General features: G+C 37.4%; 1 protein-coding gene across 1 annotated transcript in view; it reads right to left on the reverse strand.

Annotated features, from left to right (window-relative positions):
• The window catches only part of SORCS2 (sortilin related VPS10 domain containing receptor 2), a 231,400-nt gene that overhangs the window by 88,864 nt on the left and 115,122 nt on the right, over positions 1–27,414 (reverse strand). The window contains exons 2-5 of the mRNA XM_018079321.1: positions 18,384–18,548; positions 13,021–13,094; positions 4,679–4,743; positions 2,398–2,516 (exon numbers count right to left, since the gene is read on the reverse strand). Of these exons, the coding sequence (XP_017934810.1) occupies positions 2,398–2,516; positions 4,679–4,743; positions 13,021–13,094; positions 18,384–18,548 (423 nt within the window). The remainder of the gene's footprint in view (positions 1–2,397; positions 2,517–4,678; positions 4,744–13,020; positions 13,095–18,383; positions 18,549–27,414) is intronic.

The raw sequence follows: 27,414 nt of genomic DNA on the forward strand, positions 1-27,414 counted from the left end.
ACTAGTGTTAAGTGGCAGTCTTACCTATCTTTTCATAGTCTTCTTTTAAATGCATTTTTTTTAATGTCACTCATTTTAAATGACTGGAGATGATGCAGGGCAGAGGAGAACTGGAGTGGAAGCACCCAGTGATATCAAGCCTCACTGAGATTAAAGGCTAGTCTATGCTTAAAAACAGTGTTGAAACTTTAATCTCCTACTAAAATCACTCTGAAACTCTCTGACTGTCATTGCAAACTGGAAAAAAAAGGAACACTAGAAAGTTTCTGATCTTTGCGAATACAGTTTCTGATCTTTGTGGACATACTAAAGAAATGGGGTTGAGATCATCCGCGAAGATGGTAAAAAATCTCAGATTTGGGGCAGGTTTAGCAGTGCAGACCTGTAATGCTCCGATTTACATTTGCACAGCTCAGGGCATGTGAGCAATGCCAGAGGCAGGAAGACAGCCTCAAACCCTCCTCTTCTTTTGCACAGATGATTCTGTCCCATCCTCTCTCTGGCACGCAATGCTGGGGATATCACGAGGAGTCCCTGTCTAAGTGTAACTTATACAGCAATATTTTAGCGTCATGATAAAAGAATTTCCACATGGTTTCAAAAGCATGCTGTTTCTCACATGTACAGCTGCTGTGAGGTTTCACTGGAACAGGTAAATACTGCATCACAACTCTGGGGTGGCTGCACTTCAGATGTGACTGCAGGATCCCAGTTATCTTCTAACGTCCCGTAACTGGGTTTACAGTAATTGGTTAACTGCAAACCAATTTAGCAATAAAATTTACATTACATACTGTAGTTTAGTACAATTAAATGTGAAAGGAAAAGACTGGAGATGTTTCTCCTTTATGTAGAACACATGAACATCTCATCTACTGGCACTGGTATGTGTCAAATCTACAGAGATCACATTACCAATGGCATCCTTTTGATTGTAGCAACTGTCTGTTACTTACATGTACATTTCCACATTGCACTTCCATTTTGTGTCTGCTTATGCCTGGCATGAGGTGGAATAACAGCTAAAGATGCAGTTGTACAAGGCATTCAGCAAAACAAAATGCTTGATGAGGAAGAAGCCAGTGTTTTGCTGAGCCCAGCAGTTCACATGGTGAGAAACAGTTCTCTCTGTCTACACACCATGGAATGGATTTTAGAGTGTGCCTGGGGGGCACAGATAATAATACCTTTGAGCAAAATGAGTGCTAGGAGTGCTAGATCTGATATGAAAAATGCCTACTTTAATCCAAAAATTCTTTCCCAAAGCCATTTTTTCCATTTCCTTATAGTGCTAATTGTTCTAAGCCATGCAGGCTTTTGAAACCACTGCACCAAACAAGAGGAGGACAGATCCTTTGTGTCCCTACTAATTTACAGGTCTTTGTGGAAGAGCCCCAAGAAGAGAAAGCTGCAAGGAAGCCATTCCGACACACACTGAGGCAGTGGTGGGGAGACCTATCCATTGTCACAATACTGCTTTCCTGCAAAAGTCAATGAATAGACAAGTCTTGCAGCAAACAAATCATATCAAACCAAGGGAAAAATGATAGCCAACCACTGAGGAAAGCACAAGCAACTTCCCCAGTAAAATCTAACAAAACAAGGAGGACATAACATTTTTTTGAGAAGTTTGCAGCTTTGATAGATTCAAATCACAACCCGTGCCAAGCACATAAAACAAAGTTTTCAAGTGTGCCTGAGCTGTACTGGTGCCATAAGCCTGACAAAGTTTCAGCCCATATTTCTGCACACAGGCCCTGTAGTTTGGGAATGAAATAACCCCAATGTAATTTGGACCACCATGAGTTGTAGACGTGGCATTTAGGGCCATGGTTTAGTGGTGGACTTGGCAGTGTTAGGTTTATGGTTGGACTCATTCTTAAGGGTCTTTTCCAACCTAAATCATTCTACGATTCTATACTAGTTTGCTCCAAGATCCCAGCTATGACTATTCCACTCTTTTGCTTCCTAAGCACAGCCATGTAAGTTCTTTCCTGGCAAAACCTCTTCAGAGGAGAATCCTTATGAAGAAGCTGTGCAATCAGTCTGTCAGTGGTTGTCCTCAGATGCTTTTATCAGGAACCAGAAGATATTGTAAGCATAAGAACAAAAGGGTTGCATTTTGCTTAATACACAAGTGTATTTATAGAAAGTAACTTTGAACCATACAATCTGCTTGGAAATTTTCATATAGTTAAAGGGCAACTGGTTGCACAAATTAAAGATGCCTTTTTTTTTTTTTTTTTAATGATAAAAGAATGTTTTGTTCCCCATAAAAATTCATAAATCATCATTCATGCTCTGGAACAGGTTTCTCCCTGTTCCTTACAGTGTTGCTGCACTATTTAAAATTATTTTGATTCAAGAATAAGCTATGTCTCCCGAAAATGAAAGTACCTGCAGAAATATGTAGTCATCCTGCACAGTCAGGGAATCCCGATCAGTACTACCAGCAAATGGGACTGTCATTGTCTTATCAGAACAATTTTGAATCTGGCAAGTGATGTAGCGATAACCTGAGGGAAGACAGACAGAAACATATGACAGGGCTATCAAGGGAAAAAGAAGCAAGCAGTATTAAATGTTATTCGTGTAGAAAAAATGCTGCCTTTGCCAGGTGAGTTAGTTGTAGAATTATTATATTAAACCCTCATACAACAGTTTTTCAATCTCCAATGTACTGAGAATATATTAACTGCTTACAGTTCAGATCATTCCCTGGAGGCAGCCTGTTATTATCCAAATGTTGCTGGTCCAGAGAGATTAAGGGTTAGATGAATGAGCCATTCATGGGTGGGGATAATAGAAGGAACCTCTTTTCTCACTTAACCTATGCACAGAGCCAAATTATTCACTTGGAGAAATGGCAGCCTGACACAACATAACTGAAATCAATAGATCAACCCCAGTATAAAATTGTGATGAATGAGAAAAGAATCAGACTTCGTTTAATAGACAGTGTGCAGAATTTTAAAGGCTATTTTCAAAGCTCTGTACGAATGTGCAGAGACACTATTAACATGCTATTGGAACTGCTCTGTTGGGGCAGGATTTCTACATTCATAATTAATACTTTGCTGAAAAAGCCTGGACTGATTTATAATCAGTGGAGGCTGCAGCCTTTCTCTTCCTCTCCAGTTAGCAAGGACTATCCTCTCTACCTCGGTTCTTAGAAGAGCACCACTGCATCTTTGATACAATCTGCTCTTATCAGAGAGAGCAGAGCCAACAATTGTATCTTACACCAGCTGTGCCTTAAAGACCTTCTCCTAGATTCAAGCTCTTGTACAGCTCACCTTTCATCACAAGCTTCTGAGCACAAAGTACTTGAGTGACTTTTCCAAGCACAGTGAGGAAAATGTTATATACACAGTCTTGTGTCCAGATCACTAATTCTACCCATGCTCCATGTACAGCATGAGGGAGAGCAAACAATGCACCCCCATGTCCTTCACTACTTTTGCAGTGCGATAGGAAATGCATTCCACACTTTATGACTTTTAATTAGACAAGGTCAAACCAGTATACTGGATACAATTATTTTTTTTTAAATCTGAATGTATTTAAGAGGCAGTTAGAGTCAATTCAGGTTCTCCTGATTATATCCAAATCATCACTACCAGGACATTTGACCAAGTGCAGCAATGACCATCTAAAAGTCTTGCAGATATTCATAATTCACATCACAAGAGTTATAGCTCTTCATCAGATAGGCAGTGCAAAGATGTTGTTTCCATTAAAATCAATGGCAATGCTTGTACTGACCATAAGTGCACAATCAGTTTGTTGAGAACCCAGCCAAGAAATATGTCATTATTCTTTTTCTGCTGCTTCTGTTAAATAAAAAACCCAAACAAACCTTTCCATTCAGGTCCTAAAAAATCTTTTTACACAGTCTCTAAAGAAAGTAGCTGAGGGAGCTGCCACTATGTCTCAGAAATCTCGCTTCTAAAAGATTTAGAAACTCTCATCCAGCTTTTAACATGGCAACTTTGATTTTTTTGATAGGGCTGAAACGAAGAAAAGTTACAGGATAGGGATAAAATTAAACTGCACATTCTTTACAACTCATTTTTAAGATTGCACAGGAACTTAGATAATCAGAGTCCAGAAATTACATTACCTTTAAAGAGTACGATTGGTAACAAGAAACTACACCAGATTTTTGGAATCATGGTGACTCTTCAATACAGCACATCCTGACTACCAGTCTGCTTTTTCATTTATTTTCCTTTTGAAGACTCAAAGTATACTGGATACTGTAACATGAGGAAATTCTGGGAGCTGGTGGTTAGTGCAGTAGACCTGACATATGCAATGATTCACATAAACAGACACTTACCCAGCACTAACACTGCATTGCCAGTTTTATTTGCAAATTGGGAAAAACTGTTCAATGTTTAACTGCCAGAATAAATTGCACCATTAATGGACATTTTAAACGGAGCATAACATCTTGACGTCAACTCATCTTACAGGGGAAAACAAGTAGATTTTAAATTATACTATATTTTTATATAACAGGGCAGTTTTGCTGACTACATATAAACAGAGAAAGCATCTGACTTGTACAATTTCTCTTCTGACTAGTTTTAAAAACAATCTGAAAAGTACCCCTAAAACAAAGAGAAATTACTATACACTAGGGTATCAATTGATAACATTTTCATTTGCATACCTCCACTGGGGTCCTGGATTTCCATATGAACTAAATCAGGGTCTGCGTCAACTCCAGCAACGGCCCTGAGAACATAATATAATCAAATTATGTAGAGCCAGCTACAGAATAGTAATTATGTGGATGGAAGAAAAGAGAGGCTTTCATACTAACCAGCTTTAACATTCTAGTTGGGAAATTGAAATAAACCCCATTTATAATGTCCCATTACTAACATCTAGAAGGAAATTATTTTTTCTGTACTTGACAATGTTTTCCTTAAATTTCTTTAGAATCTCTTTTACTAACCTACGGATAAAAATAGGGTAAATTGAAAAAAAAAAAAAAACAAAACCAAAAACAGAAAAAGGTATGAAATTGGAAAAAATCCTTCATAATAATGAATTGATATATGTACACACAGAGATATGCACACAGTCACAGGCTCTGGCAAGTACTATAGCATCTTTTTACAATTACATTTGACATTTGAGACTAAAAAGCAGATTTAATGCTAAAAAACACTTAAGATTCCTTTCTTATTAGAGATTTCTTAAACTTGACACACAGTTTCCATAAAAAATTGATACATCTTTGGTTAGTATACTCAAGAGAAGAGTAGATTCTGCTTTGACAAAGAAAGTGAAGAATAATTTTGAGAAAAACATCCTGAGAAGAAAATTCAGACAGAATTGATCAAGGTGCAGTTTAACTCTGAAAAGCTATAATGGGAATACAGGCTGATTTTCTCCTAATATCTTTCATGTAAAATATGCTCAGCCAAAAGATGAGTTTTCTACCCTCAGGGCTTCCATCCCAGCCTGGGAATGGCAGCCCCAGCTGTGCTTTTTTTCTGGCCCTTCTATTGTCATTAGTCAGGCAGATTCTGCAGAGAAAGGTTTCAGCTGACATTTGTGTGTCACTGAGTGAGGCAGAATCCAGCCCCACTCCCAGAGTCACATCACTCTTCCCAAGGCTCTTCACTGGCATGGCAAGAGTCCATCGAGTCAGCAGATGTGAGCTGAAGACAGGCAAAGGAGATACATTGAGCAGATGCAGATATTAAAAAAACCCATTAAGATACTTAAGAGAAAATTAATATTTTGATACAATTATTAACAATCAAATGCAATAAAGCTATACTTTGGATTGAAATTACATCATTGCTTAATTATTTTAATAGCATTAATTTATGAGGGGCAGCTAAAACTCAGACTCAGTAATTGGTGACTCCTTGGGAACACAGTCCAGGGGGACAAGACTGGATGATTTCCACTGCTGCATAAAAACCAGAAATAATCACATATGCTGTTTTCCCCTAATAAGATAAATGATCAGTATAAAAAAGGATGGGGAGGGTGAGGCATAAGCATCTCCAAGCCATAAGATGTCATGGAAACTTCAGTGGGATTATTTTTCCTTTTTTAATAAAGGTATGGAAAAATCTTGTATTTAATAAGAATATGGTCTCTCAAACACAAACTATTTTAGCATTTTGGAGGCAATACAGTAGGTCAGATAACATTTTAGAATCAGTGAGGTATGATAAGAATATATATAAGCAGAGGAAAGGGATGTGTGAACTTTTTTGCTGCGTGTGCTGTTATCTATCTTTCTAGATATCCACAACACCAAATCAAACCTGCTATCAACTCTGCAGTCAGCAATTTGAGGGAAAAAAATGTTTGCTGAATATTTTACTTTTTGTGTTGGACCTCATGCAGCTGAACCATGGAAATTTTTAGGCTGAATTTTCTAAGGCTCAGTTTGACAAGCTAACAAGCATAAATACTGAAAAGGAAGTTTTGGAGTATTTCCGAAATTACCTCTTGTATCTATTATATATCACACATGATTTCATAAACAAAGTTTGAGGTATTTGTCAATATCTTTGCCTTCTCATCTTTCTTTTAACAGACCAGAATTACAATGATCTCCCTTCTACTGTGCTCCTCCCAACAGTGGCAGCTGACACAAGTAGATTCTAATCTTGTTTCCAGTGTAATGTTTTAGAGCAAGAAGATGTAGCTGATCTGTTTTAACTAACATTTCAGAACAAAACTTTCCAACCCAGACTACGTTTCTTCTTTAGACTTTTATTTGAGTAGATGTCAATAACTCACAAGAAAGGGTTTTTTCCTTAACCCAGCCAGGAAAATAATACCTCTTTCCACCTGAAGTTCAGACATTTCCCCTACCCCTTTTTTAAAATTATCCTTTACTCTCCAGGCAAAGTTACCTCTAAAAGGCAACTCCTTTATTCCTAAACCAGCTGGATCACCTCCCACAGTGTCCTCTGACTATAAAGAAGGTTTAGGATGACAGGTCCATACTGCAGTTTGACAAGCATTTCTTCTCAGTGCTCTACTAGATTATATCACTCCACTCTGTGTCCCCAGTCTTGCTTCTACTTTGTCCCATTGAACTTGCATTGGGAACTGTCTAATCTAAAGGCAACCCTGCAAAGATGTAAGTCACCAGACTGCCAAAAGGAATAGCCACTAAGCTATACCTGTAGATGTCTAACTTTACCCAAGTCTAAGTGAGTGGTGGTGGTGCACCTCTGGAGTTGAGATGCATGCTCTACGTGCAGTTTATCCATTCCAAAAGGCACAAATTAAGCAGAATATTTAAAAACTATGACTTGTGTTTTTCCTTATTCTAATTGTACTGATGAACTCTAACAGCAGAGACTCTGTTTACTCAATGAAGACATTACACCCTCAAAGTCTACTTTTGAATGTCAGCTACTGAGCAGTTTCTGAACTCCAAAGTTCCTTTATCCACTTTAAAAACACTTAGGAATAACCCTTTCTTCTTTTATTGAAAAAAAGACCAAATCTATTACAGTGGCCAGGAAAATCTTCAGAAGAGAGTATAACTAATATAGAAAATTTGAAGCTATATCCCTGAAGAATAAACTAATCTCATTTTAGTGGACTCCTCTGCCAACAGCACTTAAAAGATAATACTGTTATTTCACTTGTGCTTAAATCATGAACCAAAGAGAAAGCTGTATGATACTCTGCAGGCTAAACACAATCTAGGTCCCTCTGCTCACATGATACAGATTTCTTAAAATGAAGGGCAAACAAGGTACATACAGGGACACAAACAGCATATGATCCACTTCAACAGAAAGCTCAATTACATGTTTTTTTCATATTGAGGGAGAAATGCAAAACAACATTTTTTTGCATATTCATTTACAAAATGCTACTAACAGAACACAAATGCATTGTACCAGTGTGAGGACTGTGTCCACACATCCATTCACAAGCACAATTTTACAGTTACCTGGTTGGCTTTAGAATAGGACTTTTTCTGTCTTATAAAGCAGAGATGCAATAGACCCTAATAATCTGGTAGTTTCTTCCTTTTTGGTCGACATTTCAGCACAATTTTTTTTTCCCCAACAGAACAAGCACTTTCTCAGGAACTATCTATTTTTCTCAATTTTGGTAGGGTTTTTGGTTTGGTTAAAATTCCCCCACTCTTTTTCTCACAGTACTTTGCGATGAAAATGTTCACACCTCAGTAGTCTGAGACCATTTCTTTATTTAGTTGTTTTGTTTAGGTAAATTCAGGGTCTTCTCGTTTATGTTGTTTTAGTGTTTTGTATTCAACCACTGAGTTTTCCAATGAAATTCAGACTAACTTTTAGATCAGATAAATCTTCCTCTAGGAAAAGAAATATTTCTTGACCAAGTATACTGTGCTGGATAAACCAAGTGCAATACATACCAGCACTTCAGATCATGTAATAGCGTGGTTATAACACTTCAGAATTAAAATAGCCTGACTTGATTGCAGGGTGCTGCAAATACAGGCAACCTCAATATGCTTCTTCCCTTTCCTGTGAACACAAGGTTCCATTATCTCCCTTGGGCTTGTCTGACATCATGTTGAGCCTCTTGGGAAAACTAGGCCTGCAGAATGTAATTTTAGAACTTTTTTGAGGGATTAGTTTTCCGTTTCTTAAATCACTGGATCACCAACAGTTGAGCACTAATCCCGCAGAAGAAAAGCAGCAAGAAAGCTGCTATTGGTGGCACAGAGGTGGAATTGCCACCACCCCGGTGCAGCCTTTGTGTATGTCTAACCTCAGTTATGTTGTAAAGTTGCATTTAATAAAACACAGTGAGAAACAGGGGGAAATCAGGGCACCTATGTTTCCATTTGGGCCTGTATTTGATCTCCTGAAGGATACTGTGGAGCCCCTTCTTATGCATATGGTTTTTTAGACACCATGTCTCTGCTGCTACTTCCTTCTCAGGGGGAGGACTCCTCAGACTCTTCCCCTGCTCCATCACGGGTGCCTCCCACAGGATGCAGTCCTTCAGGAACAGGCTGCTCCAGTGTGAGTCCCCTGTGGGTCACAAGTCCTGCCACCAAACCTGCTCCAGTGTGGCTCTCTCCACAGGTCCTGCCAGGAGCCTCTTCCAGTGTGGGGTTCCCATAGGGTCACAGTCTACCTCAGGCATTCATCTGCTCCACCATGGACCACCATGGGCTGCAGGGTGACAGCCTGCTTCATCATGGCCTTCACCAAGGGCTGCAGGGGAACCTGTACTCTGGCCACTGCAGCACCTCCTCCCCCCTCTTCTTCACTGACCTAGGTGTCTGCAGGGCTGTTCATCTCACATATTCTCACTCCTTTCTCTCACAACTGTTGCACATTTTTTACCCTTTGTTACACAGGTTATCACAGAGGCAATACCAGCATCACTCACAGGTTCAGCTTGGGCCAGCAGCGTGTCCCTCTTGGAGCCAGCTGGAACTGGCCCTGTCTCACATGGAGACAGCTCCAGGTCTCTTCTCACAGGAGTCCTGAACTCTCCTGCTACCAAAGCTTGCCACATAAATCAAATAAGTCACACACATCATCACACAGACAGAAACAGAAACAAAACCCATTGCAAGTGATTAAGTCAAACTTAAGAATAACTGCCCACACAGATTCTTGGCTTCCCACACAAGAGCCTCTCACATGAAATTCAATGCTAAAGGCTCAGTGAAATCCTCTTTGCATTTCTCTCCTTCAGGACATAACATCACTGAAATCCCCTCTTTCACCTGACACTTGAATAGCCAGGAACCCACTACGCTTGACGTAAACGGGTATGGCTGTGAGGGATTATCCGTATGGGATTTCAGGATGAGAACGGAACATTGGTCTCCTGAGAATGACTGCTCTACCCAAATAAACTCATCATTTTTTATTTTTATGTTCTCACCTTTCATGAAAATAGAGAACCTTCAGCTAAAAATAAGAGTAACAGATACCCATAGCATAGGATCCACATATCCTAGTGAGCTGGGGATAAAGCATTCCTAAGGCTCTAGACGGAGTCATAAAAGAAATGTGTCAGGCCTAATTCTCTGGTAATTACCAATTCATTACTTACTGTCCCGGGGTATATTAGTGCTGATGTAGACAGCTGATTCACAATCTATTCTTTGCTTATGTATTACTAAGTTCTATTTTGAGAAATCAAAAGGATTTCTCAATGGTGCATAAGCCTTGGAGACTGAGAAGAATAGCAGCAGAGCCAGAGGAATGCCAAACTGCACTACTCTTTCTTCTTCCACATAATAACCACTCCTTTTTTAAAATGGGTTTCGTATACAAACCCAGTTATATACCATGTGATAGGTGGGTGTTTAATGTTTGGCTGGAATAGGTCGTATCTCTTTGCATTCCCTCCTAAAAATGCACCAAGAACTGGAAAAGGTATTTATAAATGATGGGTATTATAACATCCCTGAAACAGAAATTGTCACACTGGGGCCAGTGGAGTTTGTATGCTGAAGTAAAACTGGCCACAGCAATCAAAGTTTCTTAATTTTACAGAAAAAGAATCTTTTCAAAATTGAAAAAAATAACATTAAAACATTCAGTGTTAAAAAAGGGGGGGGATTTTAATCTTCCTAATTAATATTTACACACACAAAAAAAGAAATATATTCTAAACATTGACACAAAATAATTCATTTTTTTTAATCACAGTGTACTTAGTATCTTATCTTTAGTTGCAAATCTGCCTTTCATACTTTCGCCTTACAGCGCTTTTGTTTTTAGAATAGAATAAACTTTTTCAGTTGGAAGGCACCTACAACAACCATCTAGTCCCATTACCTGACCTATTCAGCACTGATCAAAAGTTAAAGCATGTTGTTAATGGTGTTGTCCAAATGCCTATTGAACAGGCTTGGGGCATCAACCACCTCTCTGGGAAGCCTGCTTTGCCTTCTAAGATGCTAAGAGAAGGCAAACTCCTATGAAGGATTAGTCAACTTCCTTTTCCAAAAGAATAAATGAAACAAATAGGGAAAACAGCTAGGATGCTGTTAGAAAAGAGCACACTGTATCACAGATAGGAAGCAAATATCCTGTGCTCCTAAATTAGAGATAGTATAACACACTTTCCATTGATACCAATAATATTTTCATTAGTTCCAGTACCATGAAAAATCAAATTCCACATATTAAATCTGCAAAGCTATTTAAGGAATGATCGAGAACAATTGAAAAGCAAATAAACCCCAGAAGATGATATTAATATATTAGTTATAAACCTACAGTATAAGATCTGAACGTAAATATTTCAAAAACTCTGTCTCTACTGACCTCCCCTTAATACAGATACATATCATATTCCATTAAATTAATTGTATTTATATTTTCATGGAGTAAAAAAAAAAAAGCTTTTTCATGAAGCGCATGAAGATTTGGCTGCTTCTGCAAGCACAGGAAAAAAATTGTTTTTACAAAACACATGAAAATATTATGACTGATAATATTTGTAGTTACGAGACTGCAATAAAAATCTTAGGCTATATTATTGACATCAGTGGCAAAGCTCAATTGAAATCAAAGAAAAAACATCTGCTAAGAATCTTCCCAGTCAAATGTTCTTGGCACAACCAGCCAGTATCAGCAAGAGACATGCCCTCATTTATCATGAGATGTACATGAGAGAAATCAGTACGGTCTATACATATAAAAGAGGAAAACAACCGCCTAGAAAACATATCTAATGCCTATAAATGTACAGACTCTTAGAATTTATTATTCCTATCTGTGAAGAATGCGACATTTATGAACAACCATGACTTTGAAGTACTGCATTGGAATTATTCCTATCAAAGATCCACGACACTTTCCTGATTGTATCTGAATGATATAAGGAAATGTAAGGATTCTGAAACAGCAAAATACAGACTTCTAATTAAACATGTACTTTCTGGTTTTAATCCTTAGATACAGAGAACAATGACAGATTGAGTTGGAGAAAAACTGGCACATATTTCAACGGTTTGCTATATTTTTCATAATTTAAGTATTCTAAGTGTCAGGTAAGAAAAACACCAATAAACAAGTCTATGAGAGAGAGGCTTCCACTTTTATTTCTACCTGTTAATGACTTTATTTGTTTTCAGACTTAATGCATTTATAAAAAGAAATTATTAAAGACAGATAACCACATGCCCTCATGATTTACATCCTATATAATCTTGCTAAGGAAAAATTGATTATAAGCTGGGCATGACCCATGGTGTTACTCCTTAACAATTATTTTACTCTTTCACACAGTACTTAAGAGACCTGAACTAAAATAAATCATTTAGGGAATGCAAGTGTCTAGAAGACTGTAACTTATTCTTGTAATAAAAAATACATACTTTGCAATGAAGTAAAATGTGAAAGGGGCAACTGAGTGTGAGATGGACCAATTTTAAAAGTAAACTAATTAAAACACTATCAAAAGTTTAATTTTGGTGTAAGAGAAACTATACACTTTTCAAATTAATTTCATTTGTTAAAAAAAGGGCATTGACTTACTTTTCCAACATTTTGTCAACCTGTTTAAATCACTTAAACATTTAGTGAGACCGCACAATATTTAAGCTGAAAATGAAATAATTTGATATATGTGTCCTCAATAAAGGACAAATATTTTTCACCAGTTTCCTTATTAGTGCAAGTGTTTATATGACTCCAGTTAATCTGTATGATCCAATCTTTCTTAAAAAAATGTTATAGATTTTTCTCTGCAAAAAGACTGCTCTCCTTTCTAAAGATCAGTTTCACCAGTAAATGCAGAGCAGTTTCATTCAATATTGCAGCTTTCTTTACATCTTGGTCTCCATAGATCCAGACCTATAACCCTTCCATGTGATGATATCTGGTATGATCATTGGTATGAATTTGCAATAGAGGACACAGAAAGACCAACATAATCTGCAAAAGATGCCAGGGTTCATACTGTCCTACTAGTATCTCTGGAAACATCTTTCTTGATTAGAATGAAATACTTTTGCTCTTCATTTTATTATTTGGAAAATAACAGACTTCTTACCAAAAAATATGATCTTTAGAAACTCGTTCCTGCAGAAGGATCCATTTTTTCCCCAAGTCAGTAGATACATAGACCTAAAAAAAGGGAAAAAAAGAAAAAAATGAGATGATAGGAAACTGCTAATATACATCTTCAAAGACAGGTCCTATGTCACTATTAAATGAAAGATTGTACACCAATTAAAAAAAAAAAACAAAACAAAACAAAACCAAAAACATTACCAGGAATTCTGTACAATATTTTTCAGAGTAACAACCTTTCATGGAGAAAATCTTTTGAAATATAATCTATAATTTAAAAAAACTCCGTGACAATGTCTTCTTATTTACCATGAAAATAATTCACAGCTCAGCTGGGGTCAAATTCTTTTTTACATCATCATGCTTACTCAAAGGCATGGTAGAAGGGCACTTCTCTTCCCATTCATTGACCAAAAAAGAAAAAATGTTCCCTTTATGCCATCAAAAATACTAAGCCAGGAAGTCAATGGATTTAAAACTCTGCTAAAATAGGACCAAAAGATATTAGAGAAATGCTTAGGAGATTTGATGAGGAGAGATGTACTTAAGGAATTGTTTCATGGATACAAATTTGTGGCCCATGAGAAGTGTTCCCTCAGCAGAGAGGCAGAAGATGGCCTGGACAGGGAGGACTCCAGCTCCACCTTCCATATGAATAATTCACCCCTGGTAAGAAAACAAATGCTAATGATATTGATGGATATAGAGTGCAGATGAAAGTTGTTTTCCCCCAGATTAAAGCAGGATATAAAATAGCTATTCAAAAATCTCCCTCCTTTAGCATTTGCCTTCATTATGTTTCCTCTAGTTAAAATAGGAAGCTTCTATCAGACTTCTAATAAGATAGATTTAAAGCCCCCCGCTGTCTGCATGCATTTCTTATTTGATCCAATTTACATAAGATGGGTTTTCTCTTGATATCTCTAATAAGGAAAAAAAGGCAAGTAAAACCTTCTTCTCTGGTGTGGGAATAAGTCACCAGTTCAGACACTGATTGTTCTGGGGGAAAGTGTCTTACAAGGAGTAGTAAGGAATGCTTTTGTTTTAAAATGGCAGGTTCAATGACAAGAGATGAAAAAAACCCCACTGTTATGTATTATGTTCTACTACAGAAACCCAGCAGTATTAAGATAGATAAACATAAAGGTTGAGGTAACTTAGCACAAACTCTATGGGTAAATTTACTGAAGTTCAAACTAGAGAGAAAAGAGTATTTCCCAGAGATAAAAGAGTATTTCTGCATTTCCAATGGCTTTCTTCCATTCCATACTCAATTACAGCTGGTAGACCACAGCTAAGAGTAGGAAACTACAGCGAGGATTCAGATTGCTTACTTTAGCATTGACTCAGTCAGTGCACAGAGAAATGATCAAGGACCAAGAACTCTTCATCCTCAGAGCTAAATGATGGGGTTGCAGAGCCAGGCTCCTGATTTGCCTACATTTCTGGTATTAGCTTTATTACGTGGGTTAGGATTTGATGCAACCATGGTATTTTATAGCATATTCCTGTGAGCAACCTCCTGAGAGGGACAAATGCAAGCTTTGAATGGGCTAGACTGTGCAGGATGAAGAACCTAAGCTTACTTCTTCAAACATTTGTCACTACAGGCAATACAGAAAAGATAATCATCTCTCTAAAATGTCCCCGCTCATCGAGTTACCTGCCTCAGCAGACTGCTTAAATCTGGGAGAGATGATCACTTAATGTGCTACCCTAACCCTAGTATCTAAGCTGCAAAGAAAGCCAAGAATTCAGAGGTTCCTGGCAAGAGGGAAAAATGCTCTTTAGGATAAAGGACAACACTGGTACGTGAACAAAGGGATATAGTTTTGTCATCAATGAATTTCAGAAGAAAATGAGAGAAGATTCTTGCCTTTAGAACAGTTGCCTGTATAGTAGGGGCCAAAAAATACTAAATCAAACACACATTCCTCCCACCTCCCAAACCCAAACTACCTCCTTACACACACATTTAAGATCAAAGTCTGAGAGCTTATGAATGAACAGTTTGGCTTACTGCAGGGGAAGCTCTGGTAATCTTACTGTAAGGGAGAGAGAAGTAGGACTAATAAGTCATATTCAAACTGAAACAAAATTTTAACTGACACAGTGTTTGAAATAAATAAAAAAATAAAATGTAACTAACTTATGCGTATATTGAACTATCTATAGTAAAAAAAAAAGTGACCCATGTGTTCTGTTTTTCCACAGGGACATATGATAAAACTACTAAATGAGATCAGATACAGGGTGAAAACAGTTATATCAGTGGACAGCTAAAATCTTTGGCTTCAGCAAATACATCTAATAGATCTTGTAATTCTGTTTATTACCACCCATGTAATAAATGTGAGGAATCATATTTAAAATAAAATTGGAAATACTTTTATGTTCTGCCATTTTTTCATCCTTTCAGCTTCCAAATGAACAATTAAAATCTACAGCATCCCTGACGAGGTTTAAAAAAACTCTAGAAACATTTATGTAGACTCAGCGAACAGTTGATTGTTCTTCATTATAACTGAGGAGTAGCCAGAAAAAGAGCATATAGATTTGAGGCAGTAAATGGATTAATCCAACAACATTGACTGGATTTGCATTAATTTATAGTGTCAGTTAGAGGTTAGAGCTCTATTTAAACAGAATCTAGGGTTCTGAATGAATGAACAACGTATATTTTGCACTATGAAATAAGCCCTAAATAGAATCAAAAGTTGTGAAAAAGGCCATGATGCTGCAGTAGACAAAGAAGCCTTGCTGATTGCTATTTATGAAGGCTTAGTCCAGTATTCCTTGTAGTCTCCAAAGTGCCTTTGTAAGAAACCATTTGAGTAACAGAAGGTAATGGTTTCTCCTGAGTTTTAGATTGTGTTACATTCTGATACTACTTTCTTTTAGGAAAGGTAAAGTTACTCAACTCAAAAATCTAGAGTACATTTGTCTCCTCAGGGCAGCTTCAGATCAACACTATCTCTCAAGATCATTGATTTTAGTACAGTGACCTTTTCTTGTGTCATGTGGCAATTCTGATTTTCAACTCCTTCTATGCCAACATCATTTTATCTTCCTCTCCCTTCTAGGTCAAGTAAATCAGATTTTATACAAAATGCAAGCAGTTTACTGACCCAGTTACAGTCAAAGGCATCCTTCATTCATACACATCTTAGGTAATGATGTAGGATTTGTTAAGTAAGTCTTCATGGTTGACTCCTTTTAGTGTCATATTGAAAGCCTGAGAAAAGCCCATCAGATTACCTAACTCTTCCTGCTATTCCTGCAGAGCAATCTTTTGCTGAATATTTTGTAGGGGTTTTTTGTCCAGTCACATTTAAGCATGGAAAATAACAGCATCACTCCTTTCAGAAGACTATCCAAGCCTAAAATGCCCAACAATCTCCCTAACATGCTTAATTCATCAAAACACAAACCAAATGCTTCATTTTGTATTTCTGTCACCTTCTCTCTTCTGACAAATACTTCCAGCTACTTCTGGGCTGGTCAGTTTTCAATACACTTCGGACTCTTATACTTCAGTGTTCTGCCAATTTGTAACTATGTAGAGTTCAGTAATTATATCTACCATCAGGAAAAAAAGCCAAATTGAAAAAGAGGTTTTCATAACATAGACTTTCTATGACTTCAGGCTTCCCTGAAGTATTTTATTTACATAATATGCATTCAAGTTATTTGTAATTGTGTTACAATATCAAATTGAAGCTAAGTAAAATATTTAGTATCATCTATGACTTAGTTTGGTTTGTTCTGTTTTTTATTCTAGTTCTATCATTATTTGCAAATGCCTGTAAACATGAATTGGTTTGGGATCAACTATTAACTTATATCCCAGGATATATCCCAAAGGATGATCTAACACCACTGGAATTAGTGCAGTATTTGGCTGCAGCATATGCGAATTTCTCTGACTAATGTCATCACTTAAATATACACCTTCTGTGAAGTCTGACCACTTTAAAACAGGAGTAATGATGGAGGTGAGTGAAGACCACAACCAGGACCAGAATTACAGTGAGTTTGCAGCTGCAGTTTTGGCACTGTGAAAAGGAGATGAGATGATGTCCTAGTTAGGACAGCTGAGACCAGTTAATCACTGGATGGGTGTAACCCAAAACTGTGTATTCTATAGCCTTCCATGCCATTTCCCAGAAACTGTTATCAATGAACCATTTACACCATCTGCACATAGAGCCTGACTCCTCAGGCTATAAACTAGGTGCTAAGAGGCCTGTGAGATAGGAGTTGCTCTTGTCCTCACACCCATTAAGGAACCCCGCTGCCCTGAGGGAGGTACTGAGCATTCCTGCCTGAACTGGAGGATATATAATCTTGGAGTCTTGGGACCTTTTTAACCACTTGTGGGATCCAGAGGAAGACGGTAGACTTCAGATCTGCAGACCAGACTGCAGATCACCGCTCTCAACCAGACTGCAGACCACCACTCTCGACTGGACTGCAATCACCACTCTTGACCAGACTGCAACAGCACTCTCACCAACAGGTTTTCCCCTCTCCTTTTCCTTTGGACTCAGGGGGCCCAAAGAACACCACTCTGTTCATGCCCCAGGGTGCTGGGTTATATATTTGGGCTTTGTGGGTTAAAACCAATTGTTTGTCTGTATATTCGTACTTATTGTATTATTTTATTAAATTGTTATTCTGACTTATAATCTCTCTTTTGAGTTGAGTTCATTTCCCCTGCTGGTTTACCTTTAAACCAGCACAGATGAGCTACACACACCCCAGTGCTTAGCCCAACCTATCCAGAAAAATGACTTTACAATTTAACCAGAAGAAATCTGAAAACGGTTCAAAATTTACGAACACAAACGACTCCTGAATCTGATAGTGATATAAACACATCATAAGAGAGACAATTAGTCTATATTTCTACTGATTCCCCAAATCCTATTCTGCTGTACAAGTATGCAGTTTATTTTGTATGACTTTATTTTACATGGCATGAACAGCCTTTGGAGGCACTATTTCAGCTTCATTAACTTTCTACTATACCATAAATTTTTTATGCTCACTTTCTAGGGAGGAGCACATTTCAAAAGTATTATTTAACCATATTATGCAGGAGGGTAAATATTCCCAATATCCATATCAACTGAAAATGCCAGGATTGAAATTACCATAAAAACAAAGATTTGGACATGAAAATAATAATGTTTAAATAAAACTCAAAACCACTATATGATTCCCTTCTGGGCAACTGGTACTTCATAAAACCCAACACTAATCAGCATATTAAAAGTTTTTGTGTCCTCTTAACAAAGTAACTCTTATATTTCAAACAAATGCTGTATCTTCAAGCTTTACCTTGCCTTCCTTGGTGTAAGCAAGTATTTTATCTTCTTCTTTTGGGTGAAAAAGGAGGGTTTCCACAAAGAAAGTAATGGGTTGTTTCTGGAAAGTGGCTCCTTCATCTGTGCTTATGAAAAGGCTTTGGTCACGGTCATTGTGGGAAGAACTTACAAGAATTATCTAAAAGACAAAACCAACAACATACATTCAGAAGACTGTTTTCTCTATAACAGAAAACACAGCCCTATTTTTCTTGTGTAAATGTCATATTTTGTACATACCTTAGCTACCAAAATTCTGTGGACAAGAAACTCAAAAGTATCTAAGAGTTAAGGACTGCAAGATCTTATTAATCTTGCCTGACCAAATCTATGAATGTTAAATTCTATAACTTCTCTTGCAAATTACACCAAATTGATCATCCTCCTCATCTCTACTCAGAATGAATACCTTGGATTTTGGTGCTTTTGAAAGGTTCATGAGGCCACATGAGAAAATCTCCAGATTAACAAAAAAAACCCCAGCTAGTAATGACTCATTTTAACATGTCTGTATAAATACACCTCTTTGTCTAGTGAGGCTACTAAATGTAAAAATAATCATTGCCATAATTATATTAGGTGAATGACTCAGGAGAAAGAACTAGTTAATAATATCTCTCCACTCCTTCACCATTCTCCTCTCGCTGACATATTTCGGATAAAAAGGCAATTCACTTCGATGCAGAAAAATATGCCAATAAATTATTTGCATTTCTTTCTCAGGTCCAAATTATGTCTTGACTCAAACAAAGTAATATCTTGAGCTGTGTCCTTGTGTGACCTTCATGTCAAGCTTTCGACAACAAAGTTCTCCCCACATAATTCAGTCAGAACTTGACTCTTTTCAACCTCTTCACCTTTCGCAGTCAGTCAGCATGTTATAGCATGGTTCTAAAACTGCTAATATGAGGATCCATTTATGATTGTCTTTCCAGATCAAACGGGTCCACTTGGCATTCAAAAATGTGCCTTTATCAACTCATAGCCTGCGAACAAAATGGATTTTCATGGTACAGCTGGGCTCTCTCTAGCTCACACTACAAAAACAATTAAAAAAAAAAATCCTGAAATCAAAATGCATTTAGAATATTCAGCAAATGTTGCAGAAAACACCACAGAATACTGATCACTGTGATACAATGACTGTAAATTGCTTACAGAGATAAATAGCAATGAGTTATGCAAACAGAATTACAATAATGTGAATACAGAGAAGCAAAGAGATTAGAAAAAACAGTATAATTTTTATGCAGTCACTTTCTTGAATTAAAGCTGAAGTTAAAATTTTGAAATTTCAAATGAATTATACAGATATGACAGCTGTATGAGCTTTTACTACAATTGGTCTTGGGGGAAAAACTATAAATACAACATTTGTAGATGCTCCAATTTGACAGGTTACTTAAGCGTGTGCACTTGTACTTGAAGCACATACACAGTTTCACTAATTTCTGAAGGGCTTTTGTATACCTCAAATGGGGCACATATTGAAGTACACTGTTGAACAAGAGAGAGAATTGCACATACTCCAGGGTTCATGGTCCACTGCTGAAATCCCACACTAAAGCATATATTAAGCCAAATCTAATCCCATCAACTGTGTGACTAGGTCAGTAAGAAGAGCAAAATAATAACCCATTATGTTGCTATAATCTTGAGTTTTTTAATGATATAATTTACCCAAGAGCAGGAACAGGAAACTAACATTTTTAAGCCTCTGTAAATGACACCTTAACAATGGTCATCTCTTATTCCTACTGTATCCAATGGTTTCCTGTCTCTTGGGAAGTGTTTCAAACAGGGTCTGTTCAATTTATTACTATCTACAGTCCACCAGTAGCTGCTGGTGGCCTCGATACAACATTCAAAGATTCTTGTAACACACTCACTAGGTTTTCTGCAGAGGGCATGGCATCAATCTGAAATGGAATGTGGTTGTGATGTGCTGCCCTGTCCCTTTGCTTGCATCGCAAGGTGGAGTGAGGAAGCATTTATGCTTATCTCCAGCGTGGAGATTTGTGCTTTCCTTGCCAGATTCCCATCCGCAACTCAGGCTCAAAATATCTATTTTACCTGGAAATAGATAAATCCAATCTATCTGCCTGCTGAGAGAGCTGTATAATGCTCACTCCTGTTGGTTCATGACCAGAACACAGACAGAAGTATCAGGTTCTGTCCACAAGCAAGGCTGCAATGTGAGCTCCACAATTCCTGACGAGCCTTGTGTCCAGGCATGTCCTCGTATCTGAACGCTGGCACAAAGCTGGTCCTGAGCCTCATGCTTAGGTTGCAGCATGTAGAAGCTCTTCCATGTTGCACCACTAGAAGCAGTATGGTGGTAATTCCATATGGGAAGCTTTGCACCTTTGGACACAGTCTTCTAGTGCAAATAACACTTTCTGTAAATACCATTATACTCATTCTGTTCTGTTAATATTTTTAAAAAAGTGTACAAGACAACAAATCAGTATGGAATAGACTCCAGAAAAGACACAAACCACACTTGTACAGAGCAGTAATCTCTGGACTACAATGCTATTGTCTTGGTTTTTTTGTTTTTCTTTTTTTGTTTGGTTTTTGTTTGGTTTTTTCCCCCAATCCTATAAATCTTACACTTGTAAAAATACCAGAATATTGGCTTCCAAATAACAAAGGAATGAGATTCATAACATTGGGAGTGGTTTTCACTGTTAATGAGGCTTAAATATAGGCATGTCTAAATTTCATAATGTAGATCCAACAGCATCTTGTAGAGAACATAATTTTAGAAACTGAAGTTAAAAGAAAAATGCTAGTTATAATGAAATGCAAACACACTGTGATATTTGCTAATGCTGTCCTTCAAAAATATTATATGTCTTTTGAAGTTAAACCTATCAGAAGAAAAATAGCCTAAAGATTGCAGATTTCTAAGCATATATGCCAGGGTCCCTAACTATTCTTTTATTCACACACACATCATAATTCATTTAACAAAATATTTTTCAATTTCACACAGTGTTCTGATTTATATTTCAATAGTTTAAACTGATCATTATGTATCAGGCATACAGATTCCCTTCCCACAGCTAACACACCGGGTGCTCAGACTTGCCTGCTGGCTAACACTAGTTATTTAGGAAAATGCTCCAGAGTAAATATTGTACCCACATTAATGCTTTCCATATCAAGTTTTATTTACTTTGTGAGTGGAACAAGTTGCAAAACCTTCCTGCAAGCAACTGATGAAGGGATGCCACTGGGACATACTATCAGGAGAGCCGACTAGCAGTGATTGCTGAGGGTTTTAACTCAAAATAAACAACTACTTCCCTGAACAACTGTGTATTCAAAAATCAGAACAGATTTTAAGCACAGCTAAATTTCAGTTAAGTTTCTTTTAAACAACTTTTTACATATAATCTGTCCCCCCGTGAGACTCTCCTAATATTTTTTAGTAAATTGTAAATTTTATATTATGCTATTTATCTCTGACCTCACTACTTAATCTCCCATCAGCTAAATAAAGCACATTGACACATGTATACATTCAGAGCAGATGTAAATCTATAACTCCTACAAGTTAAGCACAGGTGAAAAAATATTTCAAGGAGATAAACAATATGATGAATTGTAATGAAAATGAGTAAAAATAGTATTTGTAATAGGTGAACAAGGAGGAAAGCAAAAAAAAAATCTAATAAAAACAAAAAATACTCCCTTATGCCAACATATTAATTAAACCATTCCAAAACTAAAGAAAAGTCATGCTTTTCCTCATTTCAGGAAAAGTTAGGGAGGCAGGAGTTAATAGAAAAAACAAATAAATCTGAAAATAACATAATTAAATCCATTTATGTAATCTCCCTTTCAGGACTGATTGGCCAGTGTGCATGTCTAACCATTCTTGTTATGAGTGGAATCACAATCTGAGCCTCAAAGGATGAAAAGATTCTGATGGCTTAGGCTACAGTACTTTGCGTATCAGACTTCTTCCACTGTTACCATGAAGACTTGGAATAATCATAGTGATTACTTGGGAGTCTTAACTGTAGATTTGGCAGCAATTCAAAGCTATGCTGCAATTTCAAGTGGCAATAAACAGAAGATATTAACATGCATCATTTGCAGTGTCTGAAATAAAACCCTCCTCCCCTCAGTTTAGGTCCAATCAAAATTTAAACTCAAGACAAATTTGATCTTAATCAGCACTTTCTCTAAAACAAGGCAATCTTCTAACATATTACAATTGTGATATCTCTTTCAGCTTCAGCAACTGGTCTTAATTTTAATTGTAGGTTTTATTTTCCTTTCTGTTTTGCTAGTATTAAAAAAGGAAAAAATGAAAAGGCAAATATCCATGATGAATAAATTTTTAGATTCACAACATCTGACTTGCTACTGGAGATTTTTGCAGTAAATGGTGTGAGAGACACTATTTTTTAATTTTATAATCCTACATAAGGTCAGAAAGCAAGGCACCTCATATTCCTCAGCATTCTGTACTGACCTCAAAGGAAGAAACTTCTTTTGGGCAGAGTAAGAAATTAAAATATAGGAACTTTTCATTTAAGCACACAGCAGTCGTGCTGGGAAGCCAAGCATGCCCAGGAAGAACCTAAACCTCCTCAGCCACCTTCAGTAAACTGAACTCTGGACACAGAGGATTCAGCTATGGGGATATAATCCTAAAGAATGCTGGTCACACTCCAGCAAAAACCTTAATGATATGAACTTACGAGTTCATTCCCACTGAGGTCAAATAATTTCATAGAACACTTCCAGGGATGGGTCATCAACAACTTCTCTGAACAACTTTTCCAGCACCTCACCATCTTCACAGTAAAGAATTTCTTCCTAATACTTAAACTAAATCTACCCTCCTTCAGCTTAAAGCCATTAAGAACATGCAGTGCTAATGTCTAGATGAAGGTTCTTAGCTAAAGTGGAGGCAAGGCTGCTGGGCACAGAGTATCACCAAGCTCCCGGTGACACCATCACATAAACCTGCATTCCCACATGTGTTTTGAAAGAAAATATTGTTTGTGCCAGTACAGCCAATCTCAGGGCAGTATTCACAGAGATTCACAGCACTGCAGTCACACCCCCAACATTTTTCAAATTAAATAACTCATCTATATTTCTTGGTTTTACAATTTATGTTGTTTGTGTGTTATTAGATATACTTGGCTGATACAGAAATTACTAAAGCTCCTGATCCCAATTGTAAATGAGATGTTGCTTCTCAGGCAGCATTCATAAAACACACAAGGTGAACTGCCAAGGGTTATGATTTTTATCTTGGATGGTATGAAAGACCTGATAACTCAAGAGTGGCAAAGCTAAAGAGTTAAATACAGTCCCTTTAATCTCAGAGTGGTAAGAAACAAAATCTAAAGAATCAATCCAAGATAATTCCAAGCAGAGAGCAAAATAAAATGCCACCCAGATAGCAGCTTAATCTTGAAGATCTTCCCTAGAAGTTGCATTACAAAATCACTCCTCAACAAATATTAGTTATTAGTCAATTTAATACAAAATCACTCCTCAACAAATATTAGTTATTAGACAATTTAATAAGCCAGTTTTTGTGTGCAACTGAATTGTGTTGAATATGTATAGAAATACACGTACAGAACATGCACATACAGAACAGTATTTTACTTTCCAGGGTAAATATTCACAACTTCCTCTAGAATTCTTACTTTCTTTTGATGAGCCTCTTTCAAGCTGTCACACAGAAGTATTTTGAAACAGCAAGTAGTGTCTGAGAGAACCACCATAAGGGAAGAGAAAAGGGGAATGTTAAGGATGACTCCTGGGAAATTTTCACTACAGCAATCATGTAATCTCAGGACACAGTCAGAGGCCATCTGAAGCAATCCTGGTGCAGATAATGGAAAGCATGTATTACAGTTTCATCTCCCTTGTATTGTGGTCAGCTCATTAATCATTTGGAATATCACAACTGAAGTTGTAATATTTTTTATCTACTACCAGCAACTTATTAGGCACTTTAGGATGTGGAGTGAATATTTAGAAGTCAGGATCTCAAAATAAACTGGCTAGCAACTGGAGCAGATGGTAACATGTGAGATATACTGAAGAGGGAATGAACATCAAAGTTAACACCTTAGCAGAAAAATGTGTTCAGAGCAACTGGACAGAGAACAATTGGTTCACACTGCAAGTAGGCAAGCCTGAAATAATATAACCTGATCATGAAAGAAAATAGTTTTGAAATAGTTGGCTTTCTTTTAGGGCATTCACTACAATGAAAACAAGTTTAAGAGTGGTTACATATCGTAATAATGAGTGCCCACAGAGAAACACCTACAGAAGTTCTGACAGATGTTGATGAACAGACAGAAAATCCTGCCCTGTTGCATTTGTTGGCAACCTGTATGTATCTAAATCTGCCAGGTCTCTTGAACTGCACACTTCAAAGGTGCTGATGATGCCAACTCTCTAGGGGATACCAATTACAGCTCAGTTCTTCAGTCTCCTTATTTAGAGAAAGGTAGGATATGCAAGCTGATCATTACCCCTTCCTCTGCAGGAACAAATCTCATCCACCTACAACCTGCTAGAACCAAAAAATTGTTGCCACTTGACTAGCATGGCAGGGCAAATTTTCCTGAGAAATGTTCTCCTCAAAAACATTTCAGAGCAGTAACTTGTGCCATCAGCCTGAGAATTCTAAACAACTGGCACACACTTAGTGGATCTGGCATTTCTGCAATATACTGAGCAAGGTGTGAACATACCAAAGGTCACAGCAGAGGGAGAGGAGAAACAGAATTCACCATCTTCATAGACGGTCCTTTCTTTAATAATTTTTCTAGTGGTATTTGCACCTATCTTGCAGAGTTAAGATATTTGAATCTTGCAAATACCTACTAATTTGCACCTACCTTGCATTGTTTATCTTCTGCAAAATACATTGGTATTGTTATGAGCAAGTAGTTAATTAATAAGTAATACCTTTAATATGCACAGTGGATCTCTTAGCACAGGCTGAACTTGCACTGAGAAAAATAGAAGCTTTATTAGGTACCCAAGGTTGACATAAAGAAATCTAATACTATTTGTTGCAGATACTACATTTTTGGGGTGTCTCTGTCTCAAGTAAAAACAGAAGAGTCCTTTGGTCTTCCTGCAAAGTCCAATGTTAGCCTGGCTATTGCTAATTCTTCAGCAAAATTGATCATTTAATGTACCCTTTGTACAGGCCTACATCTAAAGTGACCAAAAGTTAATGTTGAGATGTTCTGAGGGATGATCATCATATTGATATCTTCACATATTCAAATGGCTTAGTTTAAAACTATGCAGTCCGGTATACCAAGAACTGAATCAGACAGTCTTTTCCAGCATGCTCTAAATCAGCAGTTTGAGTGGGGAACAGCACTGGGGAAGAAATAGTGCCAATTCTTGTCACAGCAGGGGAACGTTCCCTAACCTTGTTTTATATTGCCCATAAAATAAGAACATTTTCTGTGTCTCAGGGAAAAAAAAGGGAGTTGAATTACACAGCAGAATTGGGCAAGTTTCACTGTTTGTCACCAGTATCTCCACAAATATTAGCATTTGCTGGACAAAACAGGCACATACTGATCTTTTTAGCTTGGACATCCACAGACTAATCTAATTCAAAAGTTATTTTGTGGACCTCCAACAGACCTGCAAATATTTTCTGCCCGAATACATCACAGAGCAAAAATACAAAACAAGGTTTCCCAAACAGGGCAACGGATGCATGACAAATGACTGCATATGTGATTTGATCTAAGTTAATGAAGAAATAGGTCAAACAGTTCCTAGTCATCAGCCATTAATTTGTCAACAGCAAAAACTGCACTAAGCTCAAAGAGAAATTACATGGATGGTGATTAGTGGATAGGTAGAAAACATGAAGGAAAGAAAGACAGCTGTGGCAGCTAAAATTATCAGTCGTATGGGATTGATCAGGACCTCATCATCTTGTGCAATAGGTGAACACTTGTCTGTCATAAACATTTTAAAGGTGAGCCTTGTGGTCTTTTATTATGAATATCAGCTCAATTATAAGGCTGTATAAAAATTTTCTGGGAAAACTAGAAAAGGGAGCTCTCAAAACTTTTCTCTGGTGAATCTCACTTTGCACAAGTTTTCCCCTCCAATCCCAAATACTCATCAAGTGTCATCACAGGCAAAGGCCTTCCCATAATATTCCCAAGACATCCCTAATACCAGCTGAAGCATCAACTTCAAGCAGTTCTATTCCTCTCACTCAGTTTTATAGAGCTTTTCTTATGGAGATCAATGTACTTAACGACTCTGTTACAAGTCATAAAAAATAAATAGCATTTTCCAAACTTGGAGAGGGGAAGTGTGTGTGAGGGGGGAAGTGTAGACATATTTGTAAATACACACAGGTTCAATGCCACTAGATGGGCTACCTCCAAAGTTGCTGAAGCAGCTGACTGTAATCACTGAGAGCTTTAAAAGGCTCCACATTGGGGAAAAGCTCCAGAAGACTGGAAAACAATAAACATCATGTCCATCTTAGCATCAGCTTCAAAGTGTTTCAGATGTGTCTCACACTGTATTTTGCATTTGTCCATTTCCATATCTAAAGGGGTAGCTGGTACTTGGAAGTGAGCTGTTGGAGTTCTTCCCTTCAGGAAGCACCTAATTCCTTTTGAGAAGTGTTGGTGCTCTCCTTAAAGGAGGTCTGGGCATAGTTTAAGATTGAACAGCTCTTCTCTCCTAGACCACAGGGGAAAATACAAATGAGGGGGAAGAGCTGAACTGAGCAAGTCTTCCATACATAAGTCACAACAGATGATGTGGTTTTGAAGGAAAAAATGGAAGAGAGAGAAAAAAGGGAGACAGCAGCAGAGGCAAGTGCTGGAAAAACAGTAATTATTTTTCACTTGAATTTGGCCATATTTCCATTATGTAGGCTACAAAGCTTAATTATAAAAGCTCTTGCTATTGAAATATTTCCCCTTATCTTTGATATCCAGTCCAAATGGACTGGA

This window comes from Manacus vitellinus, unplaced genomic scaffold (assembly GCF_001715985.3).
Source record: "Manacus vitellinus isolate BGI_N305 unplaced genomic scaffold, ASM171598v3 scaffold_0_pilon, whole genome shotgun sequence".
NCBI classification, from domain to species: Eukaryota; Metazoa; Chordata; class Aves; order Passeriformes; family Pipridae; genus Manacus; species Manacus vitellinus.